Below are 27,661 nucleotides of genomic sequence, written 5' to 3' on the forward strand. Positions count from 1 at the left end.
ATCGCCTTTATATGGTTACCATATATACTTTTATACCTATACCATTATATGGTATGGTCTTTTACATGCTGAGCAAACGTTTCTCTCTTCCAATCTTTTTTATTGCCCAATACTACAGTGGGGTGTTTTTCAAAGTTGAAAATTCCAGATTACTAATTCCCAGTGGATGACATACCAAGAATGTACAACTTTGAGAAATATCTCACGTATTGATTATTTGTATTGAGCAATAAAAAGGATTTGAAGAGGGAAAAGTTTGCTCAACATGTAAAACACATGGTATACTGATGCTTCCAAAACCAAAGCGAGGAAATGTGTCCCAAACGAGGATGACCATTCGGATCTCAAAAACTATAACAGATCTAGTAAAGATTAACTGTAAATAAAAAAATTGAACTGGTCCCGTGGCTAAAAGAAATAATTGGTGGGAAAAATTAACTAAATGGAGAGAGACTGAATGGAAACAATAAAACGAAACAAGTGATATAGAGAATGATTTTCAAAATAGAAAGACATATACGATTTTATATACATATACAGTTCTTCTTCTTACAGTGTCATGCTTTATATAGAGAGTAAGTGACATCTTTCATGTAGAATGTAGAATGTTTAGGAGGGGAATTAAACACCGCGACCTTATAGATCTATTGTCTATTTCTTGAGTTATAACTCATCATACAGTCCCAGGGCTTTAATAAAAGCCAGTATCTGAGACGGCTCCACAGAGGCCAGCTCTCCATCCTCGACATCAAACGTACCAAGGTTCATGGCACGAATGGTCGTCGTCTCGGCGCACTCAGTGATAAGGTGTTCTGGTGTTTCCCATTTTCCCCACAAAATCTGCATTCGCCGTTGTTTCTCAGTTTCAACCTAGTGAGGTGTTCGTTGAGGAGATAGTGTCCTGTTAGAAACCCCGTGATAATCCGAAGATTGTTTTTACTTAAATCAAGGAAAACCTTTGATTTTTCTCTGTCGTAAGTTCTGAGGAACTTTCCTGAGTGTCTTAGACCGTTGAAGGACTCCCATTCCAGGTTACAGATGGAGTCTTCCAGGTTCTTCAGTTCGGCTTTTAGTTGGTTTCCGTTTGGATTGAGTCTGGGTTTCACGCAGTAGTATTTTATAAGGAGAAATAACTTTATATTTTTTTAAATTTTTAAAATTTATACAGACATCAAGAAGTACTTGCTTCAAACTGTTTCCATTTCTTTTCCTGCCTAGATCAGATCAGATTATCAGTTATTAAGCGTATAGCAAAAAATGTAAAAATTAAAATGTTCTATTTGTCGACAATAAAGAAAATGTAGCAACACTGTGGCATTACACACAAAACCATTAGTTGTCATATACCTATATATTCTAATTGCATATTTTGCAATCCATTATAGTTCTGTTACTTTAATTTCATATAAGAACATTGTCCTTTCTACATGAGAGTGATAGGTACAAATATGGCATAAACTTATATACGAGTACCTATGACCTACTCATATTTCTATATTTTTTTTAATTATAATGTCCTACTTTTCCTAAAACTTAATTAATGGCTCTATTCCGAATAAGATGTTGTGTACACAAATCGGAAAATGACAGGGGTCACTAGTTAGTAAAATAAACATTTTACAGGTTCAAACAGTCACTTAAAGTGCACTTGAGTACGTGTGAATCGCTTAACTGTTTCCGATTGTAAACAAAATCAAAAATTGTGTCAGATCATTGTATAAAATGTAAATCGAATGTTTGAATTTAAGATTAATCCTTTAGAAGTTTTCATAATGCAACAATTATCAAGTCGTGAGAGGAGATTTAGAATGTCAAAAAAGTGGGTTAAAAAGATTATACTATAAAATTTGAACACAATACCAAAGGGAACTGAAATGTAGATATGATATAGTAATGTTGACATTACTGCCTTTTTAAACCTCTACCATTTCCTTCATTTGAATCACTAAATACACTTTCCCAAATTTCAACTTTAAAAATGTTCCATTCATGATTTTACCAATGCTTAAACAAAATCATGTTTTTGTCAATTCTAGACATATTTTATTTTTTATGTGGAAATCTATAAGAGATAGGTTAGTAATAGAAAAATTATGAGATATGAAAGTTTGGTTTGGTCCAAAAATGTAATAATATACTGGGTGTTATTTAAAATTATTTTTATTCCTTTAAAATAACAAAGATGCTATCATTTTTAAATGATCCGGTAACACTGTAACGCTGATAAAATTTTAGATAGACGGAGCAGGTGCCTTTATATAAAAATCCAATTTTTCCAAACAATCCTGTCATCGTTTCTCCTATTACCATCGCCGGAAAGTCAATTACCGGTAGCGGCTAAACATAATAACCATAAATAGAGATATTTCAAGATTTTTCTTTTTTTTCTGTCATTATAACCTTGAAGCTGCCTAAAATTCAAAATTTGAAGTTTGTAACAATTCTAGAATTATTACAACCTTAGAATTTTGATGCGGTGAGTAAGTCACTGTCGAAGTTAAAGAAGTTTGACTAGCAATAATTCATAATCCTTGAATTATTGTTGTTACATTCACATACAAATAAAATCAGATAGTATCAACTCAATTAATTCTAGTTTTCTAACTTTTTCCAATGGTTCTCTGGAAATTTAAGCAAAAAATCGTTTTTCTTAGACATTTTCAAAGTAAATTAACTCGGTTTATTTTGGACTTATTTGAGGCGGTAAGAAGCAAAGGGGTGTAGTGACGTTTAAAAAAACGAGTTAAGTGCATAGACACATTCCTGAAATAATATTATATTTGGTGGCGAAGAGATATATCAACACCTTAACTCTTTTTCTCGAAATCATTTGAAGTTTTCGCCTCATTTGAAAAACGGTAAAGAGAAAATATGTTTCCTTTATCGAGATCGACCAGCCCTGAAAATATTTGTACTTATTTAAGGTTCACCCTGTATAAAAAATAAATTTTAATTTTACGTGAAAAAACCCCACGAGAGATGTCACATGTCTTTTGAAACAGCCTGTACATGTATATACAGAGTGGCGCCTCTCAAGAAAAGCTCCAAGGAGTTTGTATTGAAACACAGTTTGTATTGAATGAAATTTTGTGAGCATATGTAGGTGAATTCAGAGCACTTTTTAATAATATAGAGAGTTGTACAGGGTGTCCCCCAAAAAGTTATACATATCAAAGTTGTATTTTTTTGTAATGAAACACCCTATATGTTGGGGTTTCTTGATGTTAAAACACTGTGGACTGTATAATTTTAAATGATTTATTGCAACGAGTAACATTTCTATCGGCGGCTGAGGCGAGACTGCCTTCAACTGTCTTTCTTCGATACAGGCAACGTTGCCGCATTTAACAATTCGTCTGAACATCCCGCCCGCCTTGACAATACATAGTATTTCAAACAAATTTTACATTTTAGCAACTTAACTAATACAAAATTAAGTTTATATTTAATATAATTATTAATCCCTTTAACTTAAATGAATTCTAAATCTAGAAGTAAAACAACGTAATACATTAAATGGATTAATCACAAAAATCTCAATTAACCAAATACAATATTGGGTATAAAACGAACATATTTGAACATCAAAAGAATAACCATAAAAATAAAAACATTAATTAATAGGTAAGATACAAATCTTGTTCACAGCTCGCGTAATTTCACCATTCGGCACCTTTATGTCCACAACGCGAACTACGTTGTCCTTCCCTGGATGAAGCTTGATTATTCTGCCCATTTGCCAGGGAGCATTTTCGTCTTTAATTATTACCAAAGCTCCAAGCGCTAAATGCATTTGGGATTGTGTTCTCCATTTTGTTCTCGTCTGTAGTTCTCCAAGGTATTCTTTACTCCAACGAGACCAAAAATGTTGTGAAATAGCTTGAATGTGCTGCCATCTATCCAATCTGGACTCTGGGACATCAGTCACATTAAATTCCGGGAGTGCCGTCAGCGTTTTCCAACCAAAAATGTGCAGGTGTTAATGCGCTTAGGTCGTCAGGATCTTGGCTGATAGGACATAGTGGGCGGGAGTTTAAAATGCCTTCAATGCGCACCAGCAACGTGTAAAAATCCTCGTAAGTTAGAGGGTGTTTTAAAAGCCTTTTAATATGATGCTTTGTGCTTTTAATTCCCGCTTCCCATATACCTCCAAAATGTGGAGATCTAGGGGGTATAAACCGCCAAGAGATGCCGTCATTAGCTAAATGATTTACGATCACCGTTTCATTTTCCTTTAAAAAATCAGATATTTTGGAGAGTTCATTGTTAGCTCCAACAAAATTTAATCCGTTGTCCGAAAATATTTTACTCGGTTTTCCGCGCCTACTTACGAACCTTTGCAAACAGGATAAAAATGCAGCAGTTGTCAATTCAGATACTAGTTCGAGATGCACCGCACGTGTACTCATACAAATAAATAAACAAACATATGCTTTTAACAATTTCGCACCTCTCGTTTTTCTGTCTTTGATAATGAATGGGCCACCATAGTCTACACCTGTATGTATGAAAGGAGAATAACTGTTAACTCTGACGTCTGGAAGATCACCCATTAGATAAGTACCAACCGTAGGATTGGCTTTAAAACAAGTAACGCAACTATTTTTTACCTTTTAACAGGAATTCCTCCCTGAAATAGGCCAATACCTTTCCCTTATGGAGCATAATAAAGATTGAACTCCGCAGTGTAATAATCGTTTATGTTCATGTTCTAAAATTAGTGTAGTTAAATGATTAGATTTTTTGGTAAAATAACTGGATTTTTTTTATCAAAAGGCAGGTTTGAATATCTTAATCTGCCCCCTACTCTTATTAAATTATTTTTAATAAACGGATTTAAAGGCAGTAGTACACTCCTTTTACTTACAGATCCTTGTTTTTGTAGTTCTTCGTATTCTCTCGGGTAAACATGAACCTGAATTGTCTTAATTAGAATATTTAAAGAGTTATCTAATTCTCTGGGAGTTAAATTTTCAAAATTCCTGAGTGTTTTTTCTTTTGTTCTCAGATTGCTAATAAATCTTAATACATAAGCAGTTACTCTCTGGAGCTTCTGTAGAGATGAGCATTTTAATATCAAATTCATAATTATATTGTCCCTTTTAATATCGTCATACAAGTTACAAGTTTTTCTTCTGGAAGATCATTAACGTCGATTTTACCGAAGAGTTCCAACTACTAGTGTCTTGTTCTAACCATTTTGGACCGTGCCACCAAAGTTCGCAATCGATCAGGTAAATAATACTTACTCCACGGGATAGTAAGTCCGCAGGATTTTCCTCTGATTTTACATGGGACCACGATTCAATATTAGTTAGAGTCTGTATCTCGCTGACTCGGTTGGCAACAAAGGTTTTCCATCTCTTAGATGGGTTTCTTATCCACCCCAATGCTATCATCGAGTCTGACCAATAGTATTGCTTCAAGTGCTGTATCTTCATGTCTGATACAACTCTTTTTGCTAGGTTGGCTAACAATAATGCACTGCATAATTCAAGGCGCGGTAGGCTGACTTGCTTTATAGGCGCTACCCTTGACTTGCCGCAAACTAAATTTGATATTATTCGTCCAGAATTAAACACGCACCTTAAATATATGCATGCTCCGTAAGCCTTTTCTGAGGCATCACAAAATCCATGAACCTCTATTTGCATACTTTCTGTGAACACAACTCTACGAGGAACTTCAATCCTGTTTATTTCTGGTAATTCAGTTTGAAAATTTAACCATTTCTGTCTTAAATTTGGTGGAACGTCTTCGTCCCAATCTAGTTTCAATTTCCAAAGGTCTTGTATAATAAGTTTCGCTACTATTATTATAGGGCCTAGCAATCCCAAGGGATCGAAGATCTGACAAGTAGTTGAAAGAATACGCCGTTTCGTAACTCGTCCCTGGGAATTGTCAAAGTCACTTATTTTGTACTGGAACAAATCCTGACTGGAATTCCAGTACACCCCTAATGTTTTATTTTGTTCATTCTCACCTATACTCACGATACTTATTTCTATTTCCTTTGTCACTTCAAACCTTTTTAGGAGACCATGATCATTTGTGAGCCATTTTCTTAACGTAAATCCTGCACTAGCCAATATACTTGAAATATCCCTTTGCATACTTAGTAATTCATTGCTGGAATCTGAACCAGTCAATAAGTCGTCCATATACATGTCATTCTTAATTCTTTCACATGCCTCTGGATATTTTTCCTCATTTTCAAACGCTAGTTGAAATAAACATCTTACGGCGATATATGGTGAGGAAGCGTTTCCAAAAACTAACCTATTTATCTCAAAGATCTTTAGAATCTCTAAAGGATCTGGACGCCATATAATTCTTTGATATTTCCGATATTTATCATTCACCAAAATTTGTCGAAACATCTTTGACACATCACCTGTCATCACGTATTTATATCTCCTAAATCTCACTAAAATTGAGAAAACATCTTGTTGTAAATTAGGTCCAACTCTCTGGACATCGTTTAGAGAGAGACCGGAACTCGTTTTTGCTGAAGAGTCAAAAACAACTCTACATTTCGTGGTGAGGCTATCCTCTTTTATAACACTGTGATGTGGCATAAAGTAACCTTCAACGTAACTAACCTTCTCTAGATCAGGTACCTCAGACATATGTTTCATTTCTTCCAATTCAGACATAAATTCACAATACTGACGCTTCAGTTGTGGATTTTTTCCTAATCGCTTCTCAAGCAACTGGAAACGATGTAATGCATTGTCATAGGAATTTCCCAAGTTTACCAACTGTTCATTGAACGGTAAATCTACTACAAATCTTCCAAGATCATCTCTTGTCGTCGTTTTCTTGAAATGCTCTTCACATATTTTTTCCTCAATACTTAGATTTGATTTATCAGTTGTTACCTCCTCTATATTCCAAAATCTTACCAACGCATCATTACATTCGTCTTTGGTATTATTCAAATGGTTACGTACAAGACAAGTCGTGGACATATTATTTCCAATATTCCAAGGTGAACCAATTTGTAGGTTGCCCCCAAGTACGTACCCAAATACAGTATTTTGAAGTACCGGTCCGTTTTTACCCAAAGATATTTTACCAGTTAATAATGATATCCAAAATATTTCCGATCCCAATAAAAGGTCTATTTCTGAACTAATATTAAATTCAGGATCTGCTAGGCTTTTAACATATTTCGGAATTTGAATTAAATTTTTATCAAACGAGTAAGTCGGCAAATTTTCTGTAATTTTTGGTAAAACTAGACAGCGCAAATCCTTAGTAAAATTGCCGTATTGGGATTTAATCGTGATATTCGCTTGATCATTTATCAAGGTAGATGCATTTCCGATACCCCTCAATACGTGAGTAGTCTCTGAACATTTTAGCATTAATTTATTGCTTAAATTACATGTCATGATATTGCTTTGTGACGCACCGTCAAGTAATGCGCGACATTTTACCCATTTATTCTCTCCTGATTTTACGAAAACGATCGCCGTAGCTAATACCCTTTGAGCGTGGCTTTCTACATACATAAATTTATTATTATCATATATTTTATCCGAATTTAATAAAGAAATAGTTTCTTGGCCTTTTTCCTGAACTACGTGCCGCTCCTCAGCTCCACTGGCAACGTTGGTTTCGCCGCTTATACTCCGAAGTGTAGGGTTCGCTATATTTGCACCAACGGTCGCCGAGATATTTTGCGCTTCATAATTTCTGTCATGTAACAAAGTGTTATGCGGTTTATGACATTTGAAACACCTTGACATTTTACATTGCCACGCAGTATGTGTTGGTTTAAAACAGTTTAAACACAATTTCAATCTCTTAACTTCTGACATTCTTTTTTCCGGCTCAAATCTTAAAAAATCAGAACATTTAAAAATCGTATGTCCGCCATTACAATAATAGCAAGATAACCTATTGTTTGACTCTTGAGTGGCTACATAACTAGAACTAGTACGTAGCTTCCCCTGATTAAAATTCTTCTTTTTTTCTACGGCTAAATTCGCGTTATTCATTGTTAATTTTTCCAAAACTTGGCATTTAAACTTCAAAAACTTTTCTAAATCTTTTAGAGTCGCTAACTCCCCCTCCGGGGTGTACGTTTCCCAATCGCGCTTTGTTGTAGGATCAAACTTGTTCGCTATTATATAAATAATAAGCCTATCCCAATGCTCTACGTATTCACCCAGACTCTTTAACGCCCGTAAATGTTTAGTGACATTGTCATGCAAATCTCTTAAACCTACCGAAGATTCTTTTTCTAATTTAGGAGATTCAAATATGGCATTTATGTGGTTGTAAACTGTTAACTGTTTACTCTCATAACGCTCGTTTAAAATGTTCCAAACAACCTCATAATTTTCTTCGGTAAGTTCAATAGATTTAATCCTATCTTTAACTGAATCTGTTAGAGAATTTCTCAAGTAATAAAACTTTTGAATTTTATTTAATGATTCGTCTCTGTCAACTAAAGCCTTAAACATTTCCTTAAAATCTAACCAATTGGCATACTCACCATCAAAGACAGGTAACTTTATCGGTGGTAACTTAACCGAACTACCAGGTCTAGTATGTCTACCTGAATGAGAACTAGACGCACTCGCATTCGAACCAGTATCTTGCATAGCAACCGAGCCACGTGCATTCGTATTTAACAGACATTTTATTCTACCTATTAAGGTAAAATATGTATTTTCGAAATCGCGCCTATCATTATCATCTGTGTCCGACGGTTCTATTAATTCAATATTTGTTTGAATCTCTTCGTATTCTTCCAATACCGGTTCAATTTTGTCTAACCGCGTTTGTAAATTATTTAACTCCGACTCATCGATATTATTTTCATCTAAATTACTAATAAAATTATTTAATCTGGTTAATTTTCCTTTTGCAATTTTCCTCTTCTGTTTAAATTCAATTAAATCAGACATGTTGCTGATGCAAAAAAGCAATTTAAGTTCAAAGGACAGATAAGGATAAGGTGAAAATAAATGATTAAAAAGGATACGACCTTACTTGTCCACTGGCGCAAATATATTTCTTCCACGCTTGAGCTCCCTTTGACGATTCGCCGATGTCCGTGCTACGCCAACTGGCGGAGTGAAATGTTGAGATGCCGCTTGGAAACTAGTGACCTTGATCAGCCTTTTTCTCAATTTTCAAGTAATTTCAGCTCCTACCTTCTTGCCCTGGATGCAATCCGCGAGAGGACCAATTCTGTTGGGGTTTCTTGATGTTAAAACACTGTGGACTGTATAATTTTAAATGATTTATTGCAACGAGTAACATTTCTATCGGCGGCTGAGGCGAGACTGCCTTCAACTGTCTTTCTTCGATACAGGCAACGTTGCCGCATTTAACAATTCGTCTGAACACTATATATTAGTTGATTTTCAGATTCTGGGAGAAACAAAGGTGAGTTTTATAAGAGAAGCATATGACTAAAATGTTAGGTTTTATGACATATTTATATTATTTATTTTCTAGAAATAAAGAACAATTTTTAAATTACAATAAAAGCTGCCTAAATTGGAATTTACCCGGTATAACCTAATATGTAGTTAAATTAACTATTGTATTTTAAGTCAAATTAAAACTTGATCCAAAAAGTTATACAGGGTGAGACAAAATTAATATTGAACATTGGTCACCTTTAAAAGCATGTTACTCTTTTATTTTAAATGGAACACCCAGTATATTATTCCGATATTCAATGGAGAATTCATGTCTCTTCAAAATGCTATTAAGGTTGCCTACCCTCAAACAAAGATTTTCCTAGATATTTTCATTTACATGATTTGATCTGAGTAGATCTTTATTTTTTGATAAAATCTAGGTGGCTGTGATATGTCTGACGTTACTTCAACATAGCTGTCTAATTAGTCCAACTTTAACAACTAGTTACCACTTTGCATCAGTTAAAACAAAAAAATGTCTCAAAAATTTGCCGAAAATGCAAACTTATCCTACATCAGAGAGAATTGATATGATTCTATTAGTTGGTGAATGCAGTGTGCATTCACCAATTATTTTATGTTTTTTTTATGGGAATATGTTAAAGACAGTGTTTCGGGATATGTTAAAGACATTGTCGACAAAATGAGAGAAATTATTGTAGCTGCTTTTTGAGGTAGAACTCCACATAAATGCATTTTAAAATGAAAAGATCCTTTTCAAAAAACAATCATTTTATGCAGTTAACAGGAAAGGAAACATTTTGAGCATTTGATTTCATTTAGCTAATTTTTGTCACATAATTATAGGTTTATATCTAGTTTTAATTCTGTAATAATTAAAGTATGTTTTAAACGTGTATCTTTTTATTACCGTTGAGTATTTTACTCTACAATCTTTAATTTTTGTTAAATTATCAAAAGGTATACCTATCAAACAGTTGGTCAGGCAAAATCATAAAAATTAAAATATCTAGGAAAATCTTTGTCTGAGGGGTAGGCAACCTTAATAATATTTTGAAGATATATAAATTCCCTAGTGAACACCGGAAAAATATACTGGGTGTTCCATTTAAAATAAAGGAGTAACTTGCTTTTAAAAGTGACAAATTGTTGCATATTAATTTTGTCTCATCCTGTATAACTTTTCGGGTCAAATTTCAATTTGCTTTAACATACATTGGTTACTGTAATTAAATATCAAGCTATAAAAGGTCAACTAAAATTTAGGTAGCTGTTATCGAAATTTACTCTTCATTTTCACAAAATGTGAAATATGTCAAAATCGTTAGATTTTGGGTATATGATTCTTTAATAAAACTCACCTTTATTTTTTCCTAGAATCCGAAAATCAATTAATATATAGGTTGTTCCATTAGAAAAAACACAACTTTCATGTGTAACTTTTTTGGGGACACCCTGTATAATTCTATATACTTTTATAAAATGCTTTCAGTTAACCTACATACGCTGCCAAAATTTCTTTCCGATATAAAATACCGTTCTCCCTTTGAGCTTCCGCGGCGTATGAGAGACGCCACCCTGTATATTTAGATTTTAAACACGCGTACTTATAATAAAATATATCCAACAAGAGGATACTTGACAGTTGTGTTTGTCATATTAATTCATAGGTAAATTGTTTTTTTTTATTATATGTGAACTCGAAAATTTCCCTGACTCGTTGGACAGACTTTATAAATTATCATATATAATCAACTACGTTTCATTTATTCACGAAATATATTTAAAAACTTGAAATAAAAATGATAAAAAATGTTTTAAACTAAAGAAACGTTACTCTAGCGGAAATGGAAGAGCTTAACCGTGGGACCTTAAAATTATATGCGACAAAACCTCGAATTACCGTGAAATTATTTTTTGTGGTTTGTAATAATACCATGTTTCAAGCGGAACCACCTAGTTATTTACAAAAAATCTTTTTTATTGCGGCTTCTAGAACCTATGTTTTGTTAAAAAAACTCGAAAATAAACAATAAACAAGCTTTTAAATGACTAGAAAATGGACAATACAATAAACTTCAATTAATATTCATATTGTCTTAAGGCGGACTCTATCGACTCGTGTACTTGATAAACAGTTGTTATTAGCATACTTGCCATGTTGTGTGAGTGGTTCACTTGTGCAATTATTTGTCACTCGCCGCGTGAATGCCAAGCTTGTTGATTACAAATGAAAAAAAAATGTTTAAAAAGATGATATACTTGCCAACTGCGCAAATATTGGTGTACTTGCCAAGAGTACACAAGTCGTCAGGGTCCGCCTTTATACATTAAGCCGAACTCAGATGATTCGTGTACTTGACAAACATTTATTATTGGGAAATACTTGACATGTAATATGAGTGGTTTACTTGTGCAATTATTTGTCACACATCGCGCCGCGTGAACGCCAAGCTATTACAAAAAAGCGATTACAAACGCTAAGTTGATTACAAATGAAAAATGTTGTTTACAAAGATGGTATACTTGCCAAGTACGCAAATATTGGTGTACTTGCCAAGTACACGACTCGTCTGAGTCCGGCTTTAGATTTAAAAAACTTATATAAATTATAAAGGTTGAAGCACACGTAAATTTTTTAAAACAAACTTATCCGACCGGAATCGGACGTCATCGATTGGCAGAGAATCTGAATCCGAAAGTTTTGTGCACACTAAAAGGTAAAATTGGAATATGATGTCTTTAAGATTGGTTAATTCCATAAAAACCTTCCGGAGGCTACTGAAAAGGGAACTTTTAAATGGGGCATTTTACAGCGTTGACGAATTCTACCGGGACTCCCTTGATATTAGTGTTTAGAGTTTAGAATTACTTGTCAGTCTGACTTATTTTACTTACTTGTTTACACCTATTTTTCTGAATACTGTTTGTTTAAATGGATGTATTTCTATCTTATATTTACACAATTTTTTTTTTAATTTAGGTTTAGATTTGGGAATATTTATGCTTTCTTAACAAAAATTTGTATATTTTTTTAACAATAAAGTACTTTTGAATTTGAATTTGAATATTTAGTTCATCTCAATTTCTTACCAAATATTTTATTTTCAGCGATCTACCACCCCTTAAAATATCTGCACTTATTTATGGGAGACCCTGTATTTAATATTTTTATATCAACCTGTGAGATAGTTACTTAATATAATATGCATGTGTATTCTCTAAACAACGTAGATATAACGTATTTTCTGAACAAAACTAATGTCTGCTTTCTATGTTAAATTTATACATTAAATCAGCTCTTTATTCAATACACTACAAGTGAATGGGAATCTTTGAAACTGCTTCCATTTATATAGAGTATCTTTATCTCGTCTACGGTAAATTTAAATTATCAAATATATATATATATATATATCACGATTTACTAGTACTTCTATAGAATAGGTATAAGGAATAGTAAATTGTATTTGTTATCGATAAATAATAAGCGAATACGAGCGAATAGAACTCCCAGAAATATGAACTCGAATATGAAAATATTATGTACCTAAGTATTGTGGACAGTGAATTCAATAAATTAAACTCTTTTTTTATTTCGTATAAAATGGCATTTTTTTCGGTACATATTCTTGTACAGAATTGAACGCTCTACAAAAAACCTCTCGTACAATTTTTCGATAAACCTACTTCAAAAGTTATTCACGGCTAAATTTAACCACTAAGTACTAAATTTCTAAATTTTTCAACTTTTTTGAAAACAAACTATGATTATTTTTGAAAAATTTAATCTATTATTTGAAAAAAAAAACAATTTTCATGATACCATAATAAACAATTTTTAATTATGGAAAACAATAATTGAATGCATGACAGGTTGTAAATTCTACACTGAAAAAAATATTGTTCATAATATTAATGAACATTGATTATTAACTGTTGTTTCATTGGGACAATGATTTTTTTCATTAATATAATAATTTGTTAATCATAGATCGATGTCCGATTTATTAATACTATGAATCTAATTTCATCAATATAATGAAAATCTGGTTATTAAATTAATGTAAGATTTTCATTAATATAATGAACATTGGGACAATGAACGCGTTCTTTATTTTAGTGTTGAAACTTTAATAAACACATATTCATTATATTAATGTACTAAATCATTGTGACAATCAACAATGTTATTAATACAACGAACACACTACATTATATTAATGTACGCGGTTATTAATATCCTGAATAAAATATTAGGGCTTAAATGTCCGCCATGTTGATCGGTTACTTTGGTACTTTAATAGCGTCTGTGTGGTTGAGTTATTCAGTGAGGCTTTAGTTTCATTATTATTGGTAAGTGTTCTCTTCAATATTTTAAATATTTTAAATAAAAGTCCTATCGTATTGTAGTTAATTTGTTGTGTTGTCAAATCAAATTCCGCTGTGTGAGATCTATGGTGTGGGTATTCATTAAAACAGCGGTTTCCAAATATGTTTCAGAAGATAAAAAACAAAAAGAAGAAAAACATAGTAACAAGTCGAGGCATGGAACTGATTATGGTAAATTCGAATGTTCTTTTAATATTTGGAATTTTAATTATTTTGATATACGTCTTTTAGAACCGGAAGAAGATGTTGAGACCTGCCTTCAAGCCCTCAAATTCGACAATTTAACATCGGACCCACTTGATGCGACTTGGAAAGTCTGTTGCAAATTCGTCTAGACGTTATCAAGTCTAAGGATACAGCTAATATAATGAAGAAATGGTCTTTTTATAGAAATCCCTCAGGATATCGACTGGTAGATTAATTTTCTTATTATAATTTACCCTAAAATTAATAATAACATTACTATTCTCTTCGTCGATTCGATTTTTTAAATTTTTAATTTGTATATGCTATATCGAGTTTAATAAATTATTATTAGTTTATTGCACTTGTTTTTTATTAATAATCCCTAACGTAAAAATTTACTGTGTTCGTAAGTAAGTCGGCACTATTAGTAATTTTGTTACCTTTGTAGCTATGGGCTTGTTCAAATGGAAATCTATTTATAGTAGAATTATATCAGGTAGTTGGCTGGGAAATGACTATCAATGACATTTCATATCAATGACAAGATGATCTTCATCATCTATTATACGGTGTAACAAGAGTTACTAATAGTGTCGACTTTTAAATGTATAACTAAATAACTTATGAAATTATTTCATTGTATTAATGATAACGGTTCATTAATACAATGAAATAAATTTCTTTGTATTAATGATACGGTTCATTAATACAATGAAATTATTTCATTGTATTAATGAAATATGTTCATTGTACCAATGAATGTGTTCTTCAAATTAATGAACACTGTTCATTGATTTAATGAACTTAAAGTTCATAGAGTTAATGAATTACTTTTTATTGTGCCAATGAAATCGTTCACCGGCTCAAAATTAATGATTTAATTCATTATATTAATGAACTTTTTCATTATATTTATGTCAATTTTTGGTTCAGTGTAATGATTCTAATACTTATTATTTTTGAGCTAGTATTCTTTTGAAATTATTTTTAAAAACTTTAATCTATTACTGTAAAAATATACAATTCTGATGGTGTTAAGGTTGGGAATTAAGAAATCTTCAAGTCTAATCAAGTTTAAACCGTTTAAGTATAGCTGATTTATTTTAATAAACATTCTTGGTTAGGTTTGTAAAAGTTGGATTAGTTGGATTTTTGATATTTTTTTTGTATGTTGACAAGAATGTTTGTAAAAATAAATTCAAATCGTCAACTCAATAGAAAAAAAAAGTTAGGAAAATATTATAATAATTAATTATAATTAAGTATTGCCAAAGAATATTATAAATAAAATATTTTTTGGTACTGCTAAAGAATACAAGCTCAAAAATAATAAGTATTGGAATTAACAACCTGTCATGCTTTCAATAGTTTCCCATAATTCAAAATTGTTTATCATGATTTCATGAAAATTGCTTTTTGTCAAATAGTAGATTAAATTTTTCAAAAATAATCATAATTTTTTAATGCTTAATTTTAGCCGTGAATAACTTTTGAAGGAGTAGGTTTATCGAAAAATTGTAAGAGACCTTTTTTGGAAAGCGTTCAGTTCTGCACAAAAATATGTAATTGTCATGGCTGAAAGAGAACAAGATCGAGAGAAAAAAAATATTTGCAAAACGTGGCAAATTCCCATTTAATTTAAATGGGAAATGAATCGTCTTTGGGGCAAGGTTTAATGTGAATATTAACGGTTTACAATGGTCTGTTATTTTTTTAAAACAATAAACTAAAAATTTAGAGGGCGTCGTGAGAGAAATAATCAACTTGGTAAATAACGGATACCCTAATAAACATACACCGGGACACCGATTTGGAAATCCTAATCTAATTGTACTGAGCGTATTGACCATACCATAGACTTATCTTCTTCTTAAAGTGCCTTCTCTATTCAGTGAAGATCGGCAACAACCATGGCAAATTCCTCTCTATTTTTCGCTCTTCTCAGCAAAGTATGTGAGTCCAGGCCTGTTCAATCTCTGATGTTCTTCAGCCAGGAGCATTGCCGTCGTCCGGGTCCGCGCTTTCCCTCAATTTTACCCTCGATGATGAGCTGAAGGAATTCATACTTGCTATGTCTCATGATATGGCCCAAATAGGCTGCTTTCCTCTTTTTTATTATGTCGAAGAGTTCTCGGTCCTTGTTCATTTGGTTTAGAACTCGTTCATTCGAGAAACGGTCAGTCCATGGTATATTCTCAGCATTCTGCGATATACCCACATCTCAAATGCTTCCAACTTATTCATTCCGCTTACTTTGAGTGTCCACGACTCAACCCCGTAGAGAAGTGTGGAAAGTACGTAACACTTGACGAAGTTGTCTTTTATATGGATGTTGAGACGTTTATCGCACAGTAGGTTCCGCAATTTTAGGAAGTTTGATCTAGCCATCTCAATTCGAGCTCTGATCTCAATGTCTGGGTTTAGGACTTCACTAATTCAACTGCCCAAATATCTAAACTTTGAGACTCTTGCTATTAGTGTCCCACCTACGACTACCTCCGTTGCCTGTCTTGCATATCTATTTATCACCATGACTTTTGTTTTGTTTGTATTTATCCTGAGACCCATTGAGTCGCCCACCGAGGACAGTCTATCAAGAAGTCTTTTCAGGCCCTCAGTGGTGTCTGCAATAACGACGGTATCATCAGCATATCTCATGTTGTTAATCAGCCTGCCAGTATAATAAAATTTATTTTAAGTCTATGGACCGTACTCTTCCTACACACAATAATGCTGACCCGGTATAGTTTTAAGAATTTATTAAAATGATGTTTATTTGGATATGTGTCTGGCTTTTACTTATGTGTTTATTTCCCATAATTGTGTTGACGACAGTATAAACTTTTGACCCTTGCATTTCTTCGATGGTATGCAATTATATTGACGTATTTCAACTGCACCGCCATACCATACGTAAATATGCGGATTAGATAAGTGTAAAAAACATGCCGATTTATATATACGGTTGGGGGATCGGCGGCTTTGAACAACACAAAACGTCGAGTGGAACTAAGTTGGAGCCTGGGCACAAAAAAGACGAAACTGCATGTTTGAATTTTCAGTCACAGGCGGATGGCTTTAAAAGCGATATATGAGCTGCCTAATGAGTGTTTTGATTTATCGGTCGCTTTCAAGTTGTTTATTTTGCTTTGCGGTGAGATTGAACTTCGAATAAGATTGCTATTTAGAGAACAGAAATGTTTATTGCACATACAAGTGGGAATATAATGTTTTACGATATACAGGGTGGTCCGAATTGTATTCCGGAAACTTCGGCAGCATATCCTGCAGACAAAAATAAGTAAAAAAGTTCGTATGTCCTAAAATGCTTAGTTTCGAGATACAGGATACAGGGTGTAGAAATTTCATTTTTATTTCGATTTTTTCGAAATATATTCTGAAGTAACGTCAATATTTAGATGAAAATTGTTCTCTTGCAGTTTTTTGAAAGTTATATAAAAATATGTAGTCATTTATGCCATTTGAACACATATTTTTAACTTGTTTGAAGAGTAATAACTTTTCGTCCGTACCTGTATACAACTACTGAGTAAAAAATATACGTCGTAAATGTATATTTTTCCGTGATTGTTTACGTAAAAAAGGTCTCTTGATAAAAATCGCTACGGGTAATGGTTGTCGAGATATTTGCAACCGAAATTATCAATACCTGTCATCCTGTCATCATTGACATAATTTAAACATGCTGAATAAATAGTTATTAGACTGATTATAAATATAATTAGACTGAAATCAGACTGAAATCATAAATTTGTGCCAAAAGTACAACAGCAACTGGTTTATCATCATATTTTCGAAGAAAAATTTATGATTAATTCAAAGAAAATAAAAGTTTTGAAAGTAAAAAAAAATTTATCAGTAAAACTGGAGCCATATAATTTGAATGATTTTTGAGTATAGTCGAAATAATTAGGACATGTAACTCGATAAAAACTTCTTTTCTTTTGCCTATTGCATTTTTTTATTAATTATTTTTTAAATGAGGAGAATATTCATATAACTTGTAAGTATTTCATTTCTTTTAATACAGTTTACATGTACAATATTTACATGTTAATAGTCAGAATGTTTATTTGTTGTATATTTTATTTAATTTTATTCATTTTCTCTAAGAAAATATTTTGTAAAAATATTTGTATTTTTGTTTTCTTTGACACTATTTCAGCCATTGTTATGTTACATATTCTTGAAATAAAGAGGTATATCTATCTATCTATCTCTCTATCATTACTAAGTCAAATAACTATCTACACAACATGTTTATTTTTTATCAATTAATGACATGTATTGACTATTTCCATTCTAAATATCTTGAGAAGGGTTGAGCACGTAGCGATTTTTACCAAGAGACATTTTTTACGTAAACAATCATGGAAATGTATATTTTTTCACTCGGTAGTTTTATACAGGTACAGACGAAAAGTTATCACTCTTTAAAACAGTTAAAACACATGTAGGTGGCACCACCTACAAATAGGAGTCATATTGACATCAAAATCAAATTTATCATGTCAAAAAACTCCCAGACACCAATTTTCATCCCAATTTCAAATATTGACGTTATTTAAGAAATTGTTTGGAAACAATGGAAATAAAAATGAAATTTCTACCCCCTGTATCTCCGAAACTAAGCATTTTAGGACATACATTTATTCGAAGTTTTTTACTTATTTTTATCTGCAGAATATACTGCCGCAGTTTCCGGAATACAGTTCGAACTACCCTGTATATTCTTTAAATGCAAAATGAAGTAGAGAAAAGGCAGTTTAAGACACACAGGGCTGCAGACTCGCAGGAAACTTAAGTCTTTTTTTATTTTAATTATTCAATGACTTAAATCATTTGACTTTGAAGTCATTTTTAGAACTTAAGACTTAAAATTTAAGGCTTTTTCGAAATGATTTGTGATTTAAATTTAGATTAGATTTAAGTCTTTTTAGAAAAGACTTAAGTCATCAAAAAGACTTAAGTCAAATGTTTATATTTTTATGCAATACAAAATTTAGTTTTTCGAAACCGGTTTTGATTATTTGCCGTGTTACGCTTGCGTAGTAAGTCTGTTGTTTTTCAAGTGAATCCCCGACTCCGTTATATAGTCCGAAAGAGGAATGAAAGAAATTGATCTGGAATATATTGAAGAGTACCTTAAAATCCTCCAGGCCTTACAAGAGGAAACACTTTTGGCATTTCTAACAAATAAAACTATTGACATTTTGAGAAAAATGCATTCTTCACAAAAAAATTCACAGTCCTTTACAAAGATGCAACCGGGGGTGCATTGAAAATGATGAATAAAAACGTAAAAATATGATTAGTGTTAATATGAGTGTATTACATATATATGTTTAAATAACGAACTTAACAAAAACAACAGATTTAAAGATTCACTGAAAAAGTAGTAATGTTAACATTAAATAAAACATTATCAATAATAATTATGCGATCGCACCTATCCGTAAAACAAACAAGCAAAAAAAACAAAATAACATACAAAACATCAGGTTAACATGATGACAGATTATGATCGATGACAGATAAAGAATTCTTACGGAAAGTTGCACTTTACGATATAATTTTTTAACTGTTAAAGGCAAACCCCATTTAAACACAAAACTTTTTAATACCTACTACTGTATCTAAAAGACATTTTTTTTAAATTACTAAATTCTTAGCCACGCTTCTGTTTTTGGCTTAGCCACGCTTGGCTGTTGTGCGTCACGTCACAGATTAACAGGCCCACGTTTGCACCACAAGGCGATGCTGCAGACCACTAGGTAGACCGGTCGTAGTAATTTATGTTATACAACTTGTAGTCAATCTACACAAATATTATCAAAAGCTTTTTTTCTTTTAAAATGTGTTCAGATTTTGTAAAAAGTATAAGTCAAAATCGCAAAACTTAAATTTGATATGAGTTTCTTAATTTTTAACTAATATAGTGAATGAATGAAAATTAATCAGTTAAATAAAATAATTTAATAAATTACTAGCTTTTTCCCGCGACTACGTTCGCATTACACCTCGAATCGTTCATGCATTAATTTAAATGATTTTTACTAATTTATAGAGAGCTAGTGAGCATATATGTTTTTTATTTTTCATCTTCTTTTTATTTATTAAGAGCACTAATACTCTCTTTATAGGTAATTTTTTATTCTTTGAAGGATAATTGAGGAAGATATATTTCCTTATGATGTCACTAAATCAACCCTTGTATAAAATTTTATACTGTCTGGTTTAAAATGTTATAGTATTGCATTTTCGTACAGCAAACTTTCATTCCCTATTCAACACCCTAAGTGTATAAATTTCATAAATTCGCTTTATCTTTGTGCCAATTTTTATGTGTATAATCCAGAGGTCACCAAGTTTTATATAAATTTTTACTAACTTTACCCATTTGGTTGATGAATTTCAAAAATTTCTTCTAATTCTTTTTGTAGGATTTCATTCTTCTAGACCAAATAGTAAGGAATTTTCATACAACAAACAGTTCCGACATAATTTTACTCTCTAAGAGGATGAATTTCCTAAAATCGCTTTGTGTAGCTAATCCACTAATGTCGTTTAAACGAACCTTTGTGCTAATATTTATGTATCTATCTATCTTTATCTCTATGTGTAGCTGGCGGTATGAACTCACTCCTAAAATATCTAAAAACTTAATATATAATCTAACTGATACACGACTGACAATGACAAATAATTTATTTCTGGAGGTATTGTGTGTAGGTGTTTTTCAGGTATGTTTTTGTAATTTAGTCGTTTTACACAAAGAAATAGCCATTAAGTACTATAAAAATACTTCATAACAAATCTACACATATATACCTTTCATTTAAAAAAAGAATCATCAAGATTGGTGAAGCGGTTTCGGCGGGATGGATGCAACAAAAAAACCCTTTGAGCTTTTATATATATATGGATTAATTATTTTTCCAACATATTTTACTTTGCAAATTTTTATAACTATTCAGACTCGCCAATATCGTAGTCCAATGTGTCCAGCCTGTTTAGCCAAACGTAGGCCAATTCCTCTTCGGCGGCGCGCGGCGTCGTGATCCTGGCCGATGGAAGAGTCTTCAAGACGCTCATCCGCGCATAGGAACAAGTTGACTGCGTAGCGTATTGCGTATTAATCGATTCTGAAACTTTTTATCTCATTTATGACATGTTACGCAAGTATATTATTTTAATCTCGATTTTAATAGATAAATATGTGAAATGCCACCTGAATATCTTCCGCCATGACATGTTATTACTTTTTTGTTATGGTAAAGTGATTTGTATAAACTTTATTCAATAACGTATATTTTCCTCCATTTGGTGATTTTTTAATTTTAAGCGAAAATTAAGTATAACATTTTAGGAAAAAGAAACACTGTAATATTTAAAAGAATAAGAAGAAATTAGTCTTATTTTGAATGGAAAATATAGAAAAAACTCTTTCTATAAAAAAAGTCTTTATTCTAACCAGAATCCGGTGCCATATACGCAGTCTCACCGGAAACATTACTTATTACTTCACATAACTTGAAGAATATCTACTTTTAATAATGAACACTTCAGAAATACACCAGTAAAAACATTTATTATTTGAGATTAAAACTCGAATGAAATTATAAATATTAGTTACCTATGTTGTTATAGCTTTTATAGGCCTGTTTAACGACTTAATAAGTTACCTAGCAAAAAAATCTGTGCGCGTACCTACCACTATTGTTACAGGTTAATTTTTTAAAGAAATATGTTACACAAATTAAAAACGCTAAAATTTTAATGGTATTATTTGTGCATTATTGGCCTTATAATGCAATTAGTTGGAATTATATCTTCTTTAAATATAATTAGACTCTTTAACGACTTTTAAGTTACCTAGGAAAAAATCTGTGCACGTACCTACCACTGTTGTTACAGGTTAATTCGCTAAACAAATGTTTTACATATTATTCGTGGTATTAGTGGTATTATATTGGAATCAGCTTGGCATTAGTGGGGCATTATATGAGAAATTTTGGTATTTAATTTGTATTTTTGGCATTACTTTGGCATTAGTATACAGACATTTGTCAGCGGTTTACTCCTTGTAGATAATCAAAAAGTTTTTAGATAAAATTTGCTTTTTACGTCAGATCATTTCTATGAAAAATTACATTAGATTTTTATTAAAGACGCTGGGTAATTAAAACATTGACTAATAAAGCTTGTCCACTTTAAATAAGGGGTCACGAAATATCCTCCTTGGAGTGTTTGGGTTAAGGGGTATATAATAAATTAATCCTTGTTTTATAATAAAAACCATAAAACATTTATTTGTGAGTAAAATAATGCAATGGTTGGATATCTCTCCTTTATAATTAGGTGACTAAAAATACACTAAAATAATTAGAAAAAAAAACTTATCTGTAATTATTTAGTAATTACGTCAATATTAATTAATTGACTTTCTAGTCTATTTTATTTTATATACAAATATAATTATTAAATTTTAATCTAAGCATTAAGTAATAAAACACTTTGTGGGAGCCCTCTTATATCGTAAGAGGTTACAAAATATACTCCTGGTTACACCCCTTACAGAAAACAGTGTAAGGGGTGCAAATAAATTGTATAATCACTGTTTTTTATAATAAAAACTATAAAATATTTCTTATTTGTGAGATTAAAAAAACAAAACAATGCATTGGTTAAAATAAGTACATTCAATACATGTATTGTGTTAGACATTTATATGCCCAGTATATTTTTGTTTAACAAACCATTCAGGAAAAAATCCAAAACCTACCGTTATAGGAGGTATAAGATGGTTAAACTTATATAATGACAACTACTTATCGGATAACAAATTAATAACTACTGTCAGCTACTGTCTAGGTAGAATATACCTAGAGTACCTCCACCTACCTATAATGTAGGTAGATTAAAGCTTATTTTGACTTTACGTCTCACTTCGGTGTCACAAGCTGAATTTTTCAGGGATGGAAGTACAGTACATGATATGGGGAGCCTTATTCCGAAAGTAGTACAAAATTAGACCGGGTAAAAGGGCACTATCATCAAAAATCGATATATTAATACCACCGTATAGAGAAAACAAATACTTATTTTTTGATCCAGTACACAATAAAGTCTTCGTAGGGAGTAATTTTTTATAATTATTTACAAAAAAACATTTCCATTAGCGCTTATGACCAAAAAAAACTTTAAACATGAATAACCCATTTCAATCATGCGAAAATTTGGTTTAAAATAGACTTTTTTTAATATAACTTTCATTTAACGAAAAACGAAGGCCTAAATGAAAAAAAGAAACAATTTAAAAGTTTCGCTTATGTCTTGACAAAGTATCAAAGCAAACCCCATATTTTTTGCTTTTAAACTAATAAAGATATATCAATAAACAATGCAATTAGCGATGTAATGGTTTTTGCGCGCGCTGGCCGACTGCCGCCACTGCGCCGAGATTTCCTATACCCTTGTATATATGACGTCATGGTGTGGCAAATGTAGCATTTTAATTCGATTTGGGCTCCCTTATATCGGATAACAGAAACATTTTCAATGTTAAAAATGCCTGTTCTAAAATGGTTAATCTCATCTTTACTTTTCCAAATTTCCATACCGTTTTAAAGAAAAATGCAAAAAGGTAAGAATGCATTTTCTCAAAATATCATTAATAAAAAAGTTTTTCCTCTTGTAAAGACAATACAAATACGGGAACATACTGTATATTTTGCTTAGGTATTAGATTGATATTTATTTTGTATTATTTTTATTAAATTGGCCATTTTAATTTTAAAATTTAGTTTTTTGCGTCGTTGCGTCGTTGTTCATTCTGAAGAGCGATTATAGTTCGTTTGTTGTGCTGATGATGCTAACATGGTTAGCGAAATGCGCATCCAGTGTAAAAGAAAAGTGTTTTGGTGTATTGTGGTGATTTAGTGTTTTATTTTGCTATGTAACGCCAAAGGTTTCAACCCCCAACTTTAATTGATCCATAAAGTTGGATGATTATGATGGTATTAAGAAATAACCGAAAACACTTAAGAGAAAGAGAAAAATATATATTCTGTTGAGAGAGAACGGTGATAGAAATCGACAACTCAAAAAAATCATATTGGTATAGTTTTTGGTTTTTGTAAGTCAAATTGAAATAGATCGGGAAAATTGTTGGTTTCTGTCTAATAATTATTAAACGCTTCATAATTGGATATCCCTTATTCTGGAAGATAAATAGGTAAACATCTATTTTTTATGTAATCAACTATCCTTCGTTCTATACAGGGTGGTCCGAACTGTACTCCGGAAAAATCGGCAGCATATTCTGCACATAAAAATAAGTAATAAAAATCGTATGTCCTAAAATGCTTCGTTTCTGAGATGTAGAAATTTCATTTTTATTTCGATTTTTTTAATAACTCCTGCACTAATTTAGGTATTTGGATGAAATTAGTATCTGGGGCTTTTTTAATTTGAGATATTTGATTTTGATGACAATACACATTTCGTCGTTAATTTTACAAAGTGTCGTATCTCATATTTCATAGTTTTCCAGAATGGAGGTTTTAAGCTTTTGTTAACTTTTGGATATCGGTTAAAGTAAATAAACATTTGCTAAATTATTTACTTGCCGGAAAAGTATAGGACGCAGAGATACGACACGTGAGATGAAAGAGTATCATATTAGGTTTGAGTTCTTCCCCTAGGAGATGCAAGACCTTGTCGTTGATGGGGAAGCTTCTGGTCAGGTGCTGGGGGAAATCCCCTCTAGCACTTGGCTTGGTCTAAGAAGCATCTCACTCATCGTCTTGTCCCTGACTGTAGTCACAGAACACACTAAAGAAGAACGCTAACTCCCATGCATTTTTTAGTTTCAAAACGGTTTCAAATTTGTAAAGAAATCTGTAATCTGTATATAGAAGTGGCGCCATCTAGCCACCCAGGAAAGTAACAAATGTGGCGGCAAATTTAAATAGATGCAATTTATTTTTAAGCAAGACGTATTGACTTGTTCGCCAGTTAGAACCAATCAGATTTCTACAAAATAATGTGTAGTCATCTGATTGGTCCCAAGTTGGCAAACAAGTCAAATGGTAAAAAACAAGGATTTATATATAAAGGTTAAACCAGGTTAAACTATTGTAAAGTGTTAAATGGTTTGCTTATATCATTTTATGTGCATAAAAACCTACAATAAATAATTTATTTTAATTTACAGAGAATAATACCACGAAACGTTTTACAAACAAATAAAACAACAGATTAAAAAGTATAATATTTATTATAGTACCAGATTTAAGAACACATAACAAATATCGTTGGAATACAAGAGAAAGTGACGTCAATTAGAAACAATGTTTTATTTACATGTATTTTTTACATATGGACTTGAACAATTGTGTAATATCACATTGTGGAGTTTATGTACAAAAATATGGAGTTGATCAATTTTTTTTTTGTAAAAATATATGGCGTTGTTAAAAATATTATTACATTGTTAAAAAATAAAATTCACGAACATTTGGACTTGGTTAGGTTACCTCACTTTCTCGGATTATTAAATAAAATTGTTAGATAGATCAAAGACCTTTAACTTAAACCTTACCTTTAATAAAGATCTTAAAAATCAAACACAAAACAAAGTTCAAAAAAATTCAAAAATACACAATCACGATTGTAAAATGAAGATTGCAAAAAACACAGCGAAACAACCAAACCAAACCAAACCTTGGGGCACCCCATTGTATTTTACCCCTTACTTCTACATGCGGGGCTCTGTAGAAGTGGACCGACTGTCCCTAGCGACTCATAGGAACACTATGAGATCTGATAATAATAGTAATAAAAACATCACCGGTGAAGCTGTGGGGAATAATTCTAATCTAATTCTAATTCTAGGTTTGAGTTTGTGGCTGTATCTCAAAACAGGCATTTTTTGAGATACGTCAGTTTGTGAAATTAACGACGATAACTTTTTTAACTGTTTTGAAGAGTAATAACATTTCGTCAGTCCCTGGATTACACTACTGAGTGAAAAAATATACATTTGTGTTTTTTTCTATTCAAGATTCAATTAAAGCTGTTTCAAAACCTAACTGTAAGTTTTCTAGAAATTGAAAAAAAAAATTTCAAATATCGTATTTAGGGTAAACACAAGCAGATTTTTTAGAGAAGAAAATATAAAATAAATCCTTTTAAAATGCGCATAATATCAAATCATAATTAATTTTGGGTGGTTTTTATTATTATTTTTAGAACTGAAAGAGGTATTTTTCAGAACAATTTCAGTTACTTACTTATTACAAATAATATCCACTAATTAAAAATTATTACATTATTTTAAAGACTAGAAAACACGCTTTTGGCAAAAGTATACTACTAGTAGAAGTTTTTCTCGTCATTTTTACGTTAGATGTATCTTGGTAAAAGTTACAACAAATAACTATTATAGACAAAAAATAACTACTGGTGTTCGGATATGAAATAATCAATGCATGTCAATTTTCTAAATGGAAAAAATTTTAGGAAATTTATGATAACATCGGGTTTCGGTAGAACCTTTAACATTAACTCGTTTTAAGGAAAATACGATTTTTCCAAAATTAAATTTACTCAAATATCTACCTAGTGAACATGTTTAATTTTTGTCATATATGGCATGTATAGATTATTAAGAATCCAAATGTCTTGAGAACGGTTGCTCGCAGCGATTTTTACCATTTTTTACGTAACATAAGGCGTAAATGTACATTTTTTCTTTCAGTAGTGTAATATTGGGACGGACAAAAAGTCATTACTCTTCAAAACAATAAAAAAATATGGGGCCAACCCCAACCCAACCCCTACATGTAGGTGTTATATTGACATCAAAATCAAATTTATCATGTTAAAAAACCCAGAAATATCAATTTTCATCCAAATATCGACATAAGTTCAGTATTTTTTTCGAAAAGATCTTGAAAGATCGAAGCGTTTTAGGACATAAGTTTATAGGAACTTTTTTACTTATTTTTATGTGCAGAATATTCTGCCAAAGTTTCCGGAATATAGTTCGGACCACCCTGTATATCTTCATATAATTCATAATAGAGAGAGATAATAAATTCATAATAGAGAGAGATAATAAATTCATAATAGAGAGAGACTTCATATAATTCATAATAAGTCTAAATATTTAAATTTAGCATGAAATTTATTTATATACCTTGATTCATAAAGACTTTTAATCCATCGAATCGACAAACCAAAAAAGTCACAACACCACCAAATCCGTCTCACCGAGCCCAAAATACTCCAAATAAAATCCCTCTCTAATCCCCAATCGGGGAATCAGTCCACGAACAGTCGCTCCATCCACGCGAGATGCGACGAGCGATCAAAAACGACCGACAGATACAAGAGACGCGCCGCGCACCTTTATCAAACCAACAGTGGCCGCGCACTGAAGAAAGAGCCGAATCTGAATGGAAACGAACGGTTAGCGTATACACACGCTACACCAAGCTCTGAGATTGGTCGCGGGAGCTTTTTTAGAGCGGCATTTTTAGGGGGATCGTACGCGCGCGGTGGTCAATGAGCATTGCGATCGACCGACCAAGTTGAGGTTTCTGCTTTGTTGTTCTGTTGGCATTTAAGCGCGGTTTATACGAGTGGAG

At 32.0% G+C, this 27,661-nt stretch overlaps 2 protein-coding genes across 2 annotated transcripts in view; both read right to left on the reverse strand.

Annotated features, from left to right (window-relative positions):
- LOC115888458 (protein Wnt-5b-like) overlaps window positions 1–27,509 on the reverse strand; it is a 304,485-nt gene extending 276,976 nt beyond the window's left edge. The window contains exon 1 of the mRNA XM_030908203.1: window positions 27,211–27,509. The gene's annotated coding sequence lies outside the window, so the exon portion shown is untranslated. The remainder of the gene's footprint in view (window positions 1–27,210) is intronic.
- On the reverse strand, window positions 5,121–6,167 carry LOC115888434. The gene has a single exon (XM_030908178.1). The coding sequence runs from the start codon at window positions 6,165–6,167 to the stop codon at window positions 5,121–5,123; it is 1,047 nt and encodes a 348-aa protein (XP_030764038.1).
- Window positions 27,510–27,661: the final 152 nt, after the last annotated feature.

Source organism: Sitophilus oryzae, unplaced genomic scaffold (assembly GCF_002938485.1).
Source record: "Sitophilus oryzae breed Bouriz unplaced genomic scaffold, Soryzae_2.0 scaffold_738_pilon_pilon, whole genome shotgun sequence".
Lineage (NCBI taxonomy): Eukaryota > Metazoa > Arthropoda > Insecta > Coleoptera > Curculionidae > Sitophilus > Sitophilus oryzae.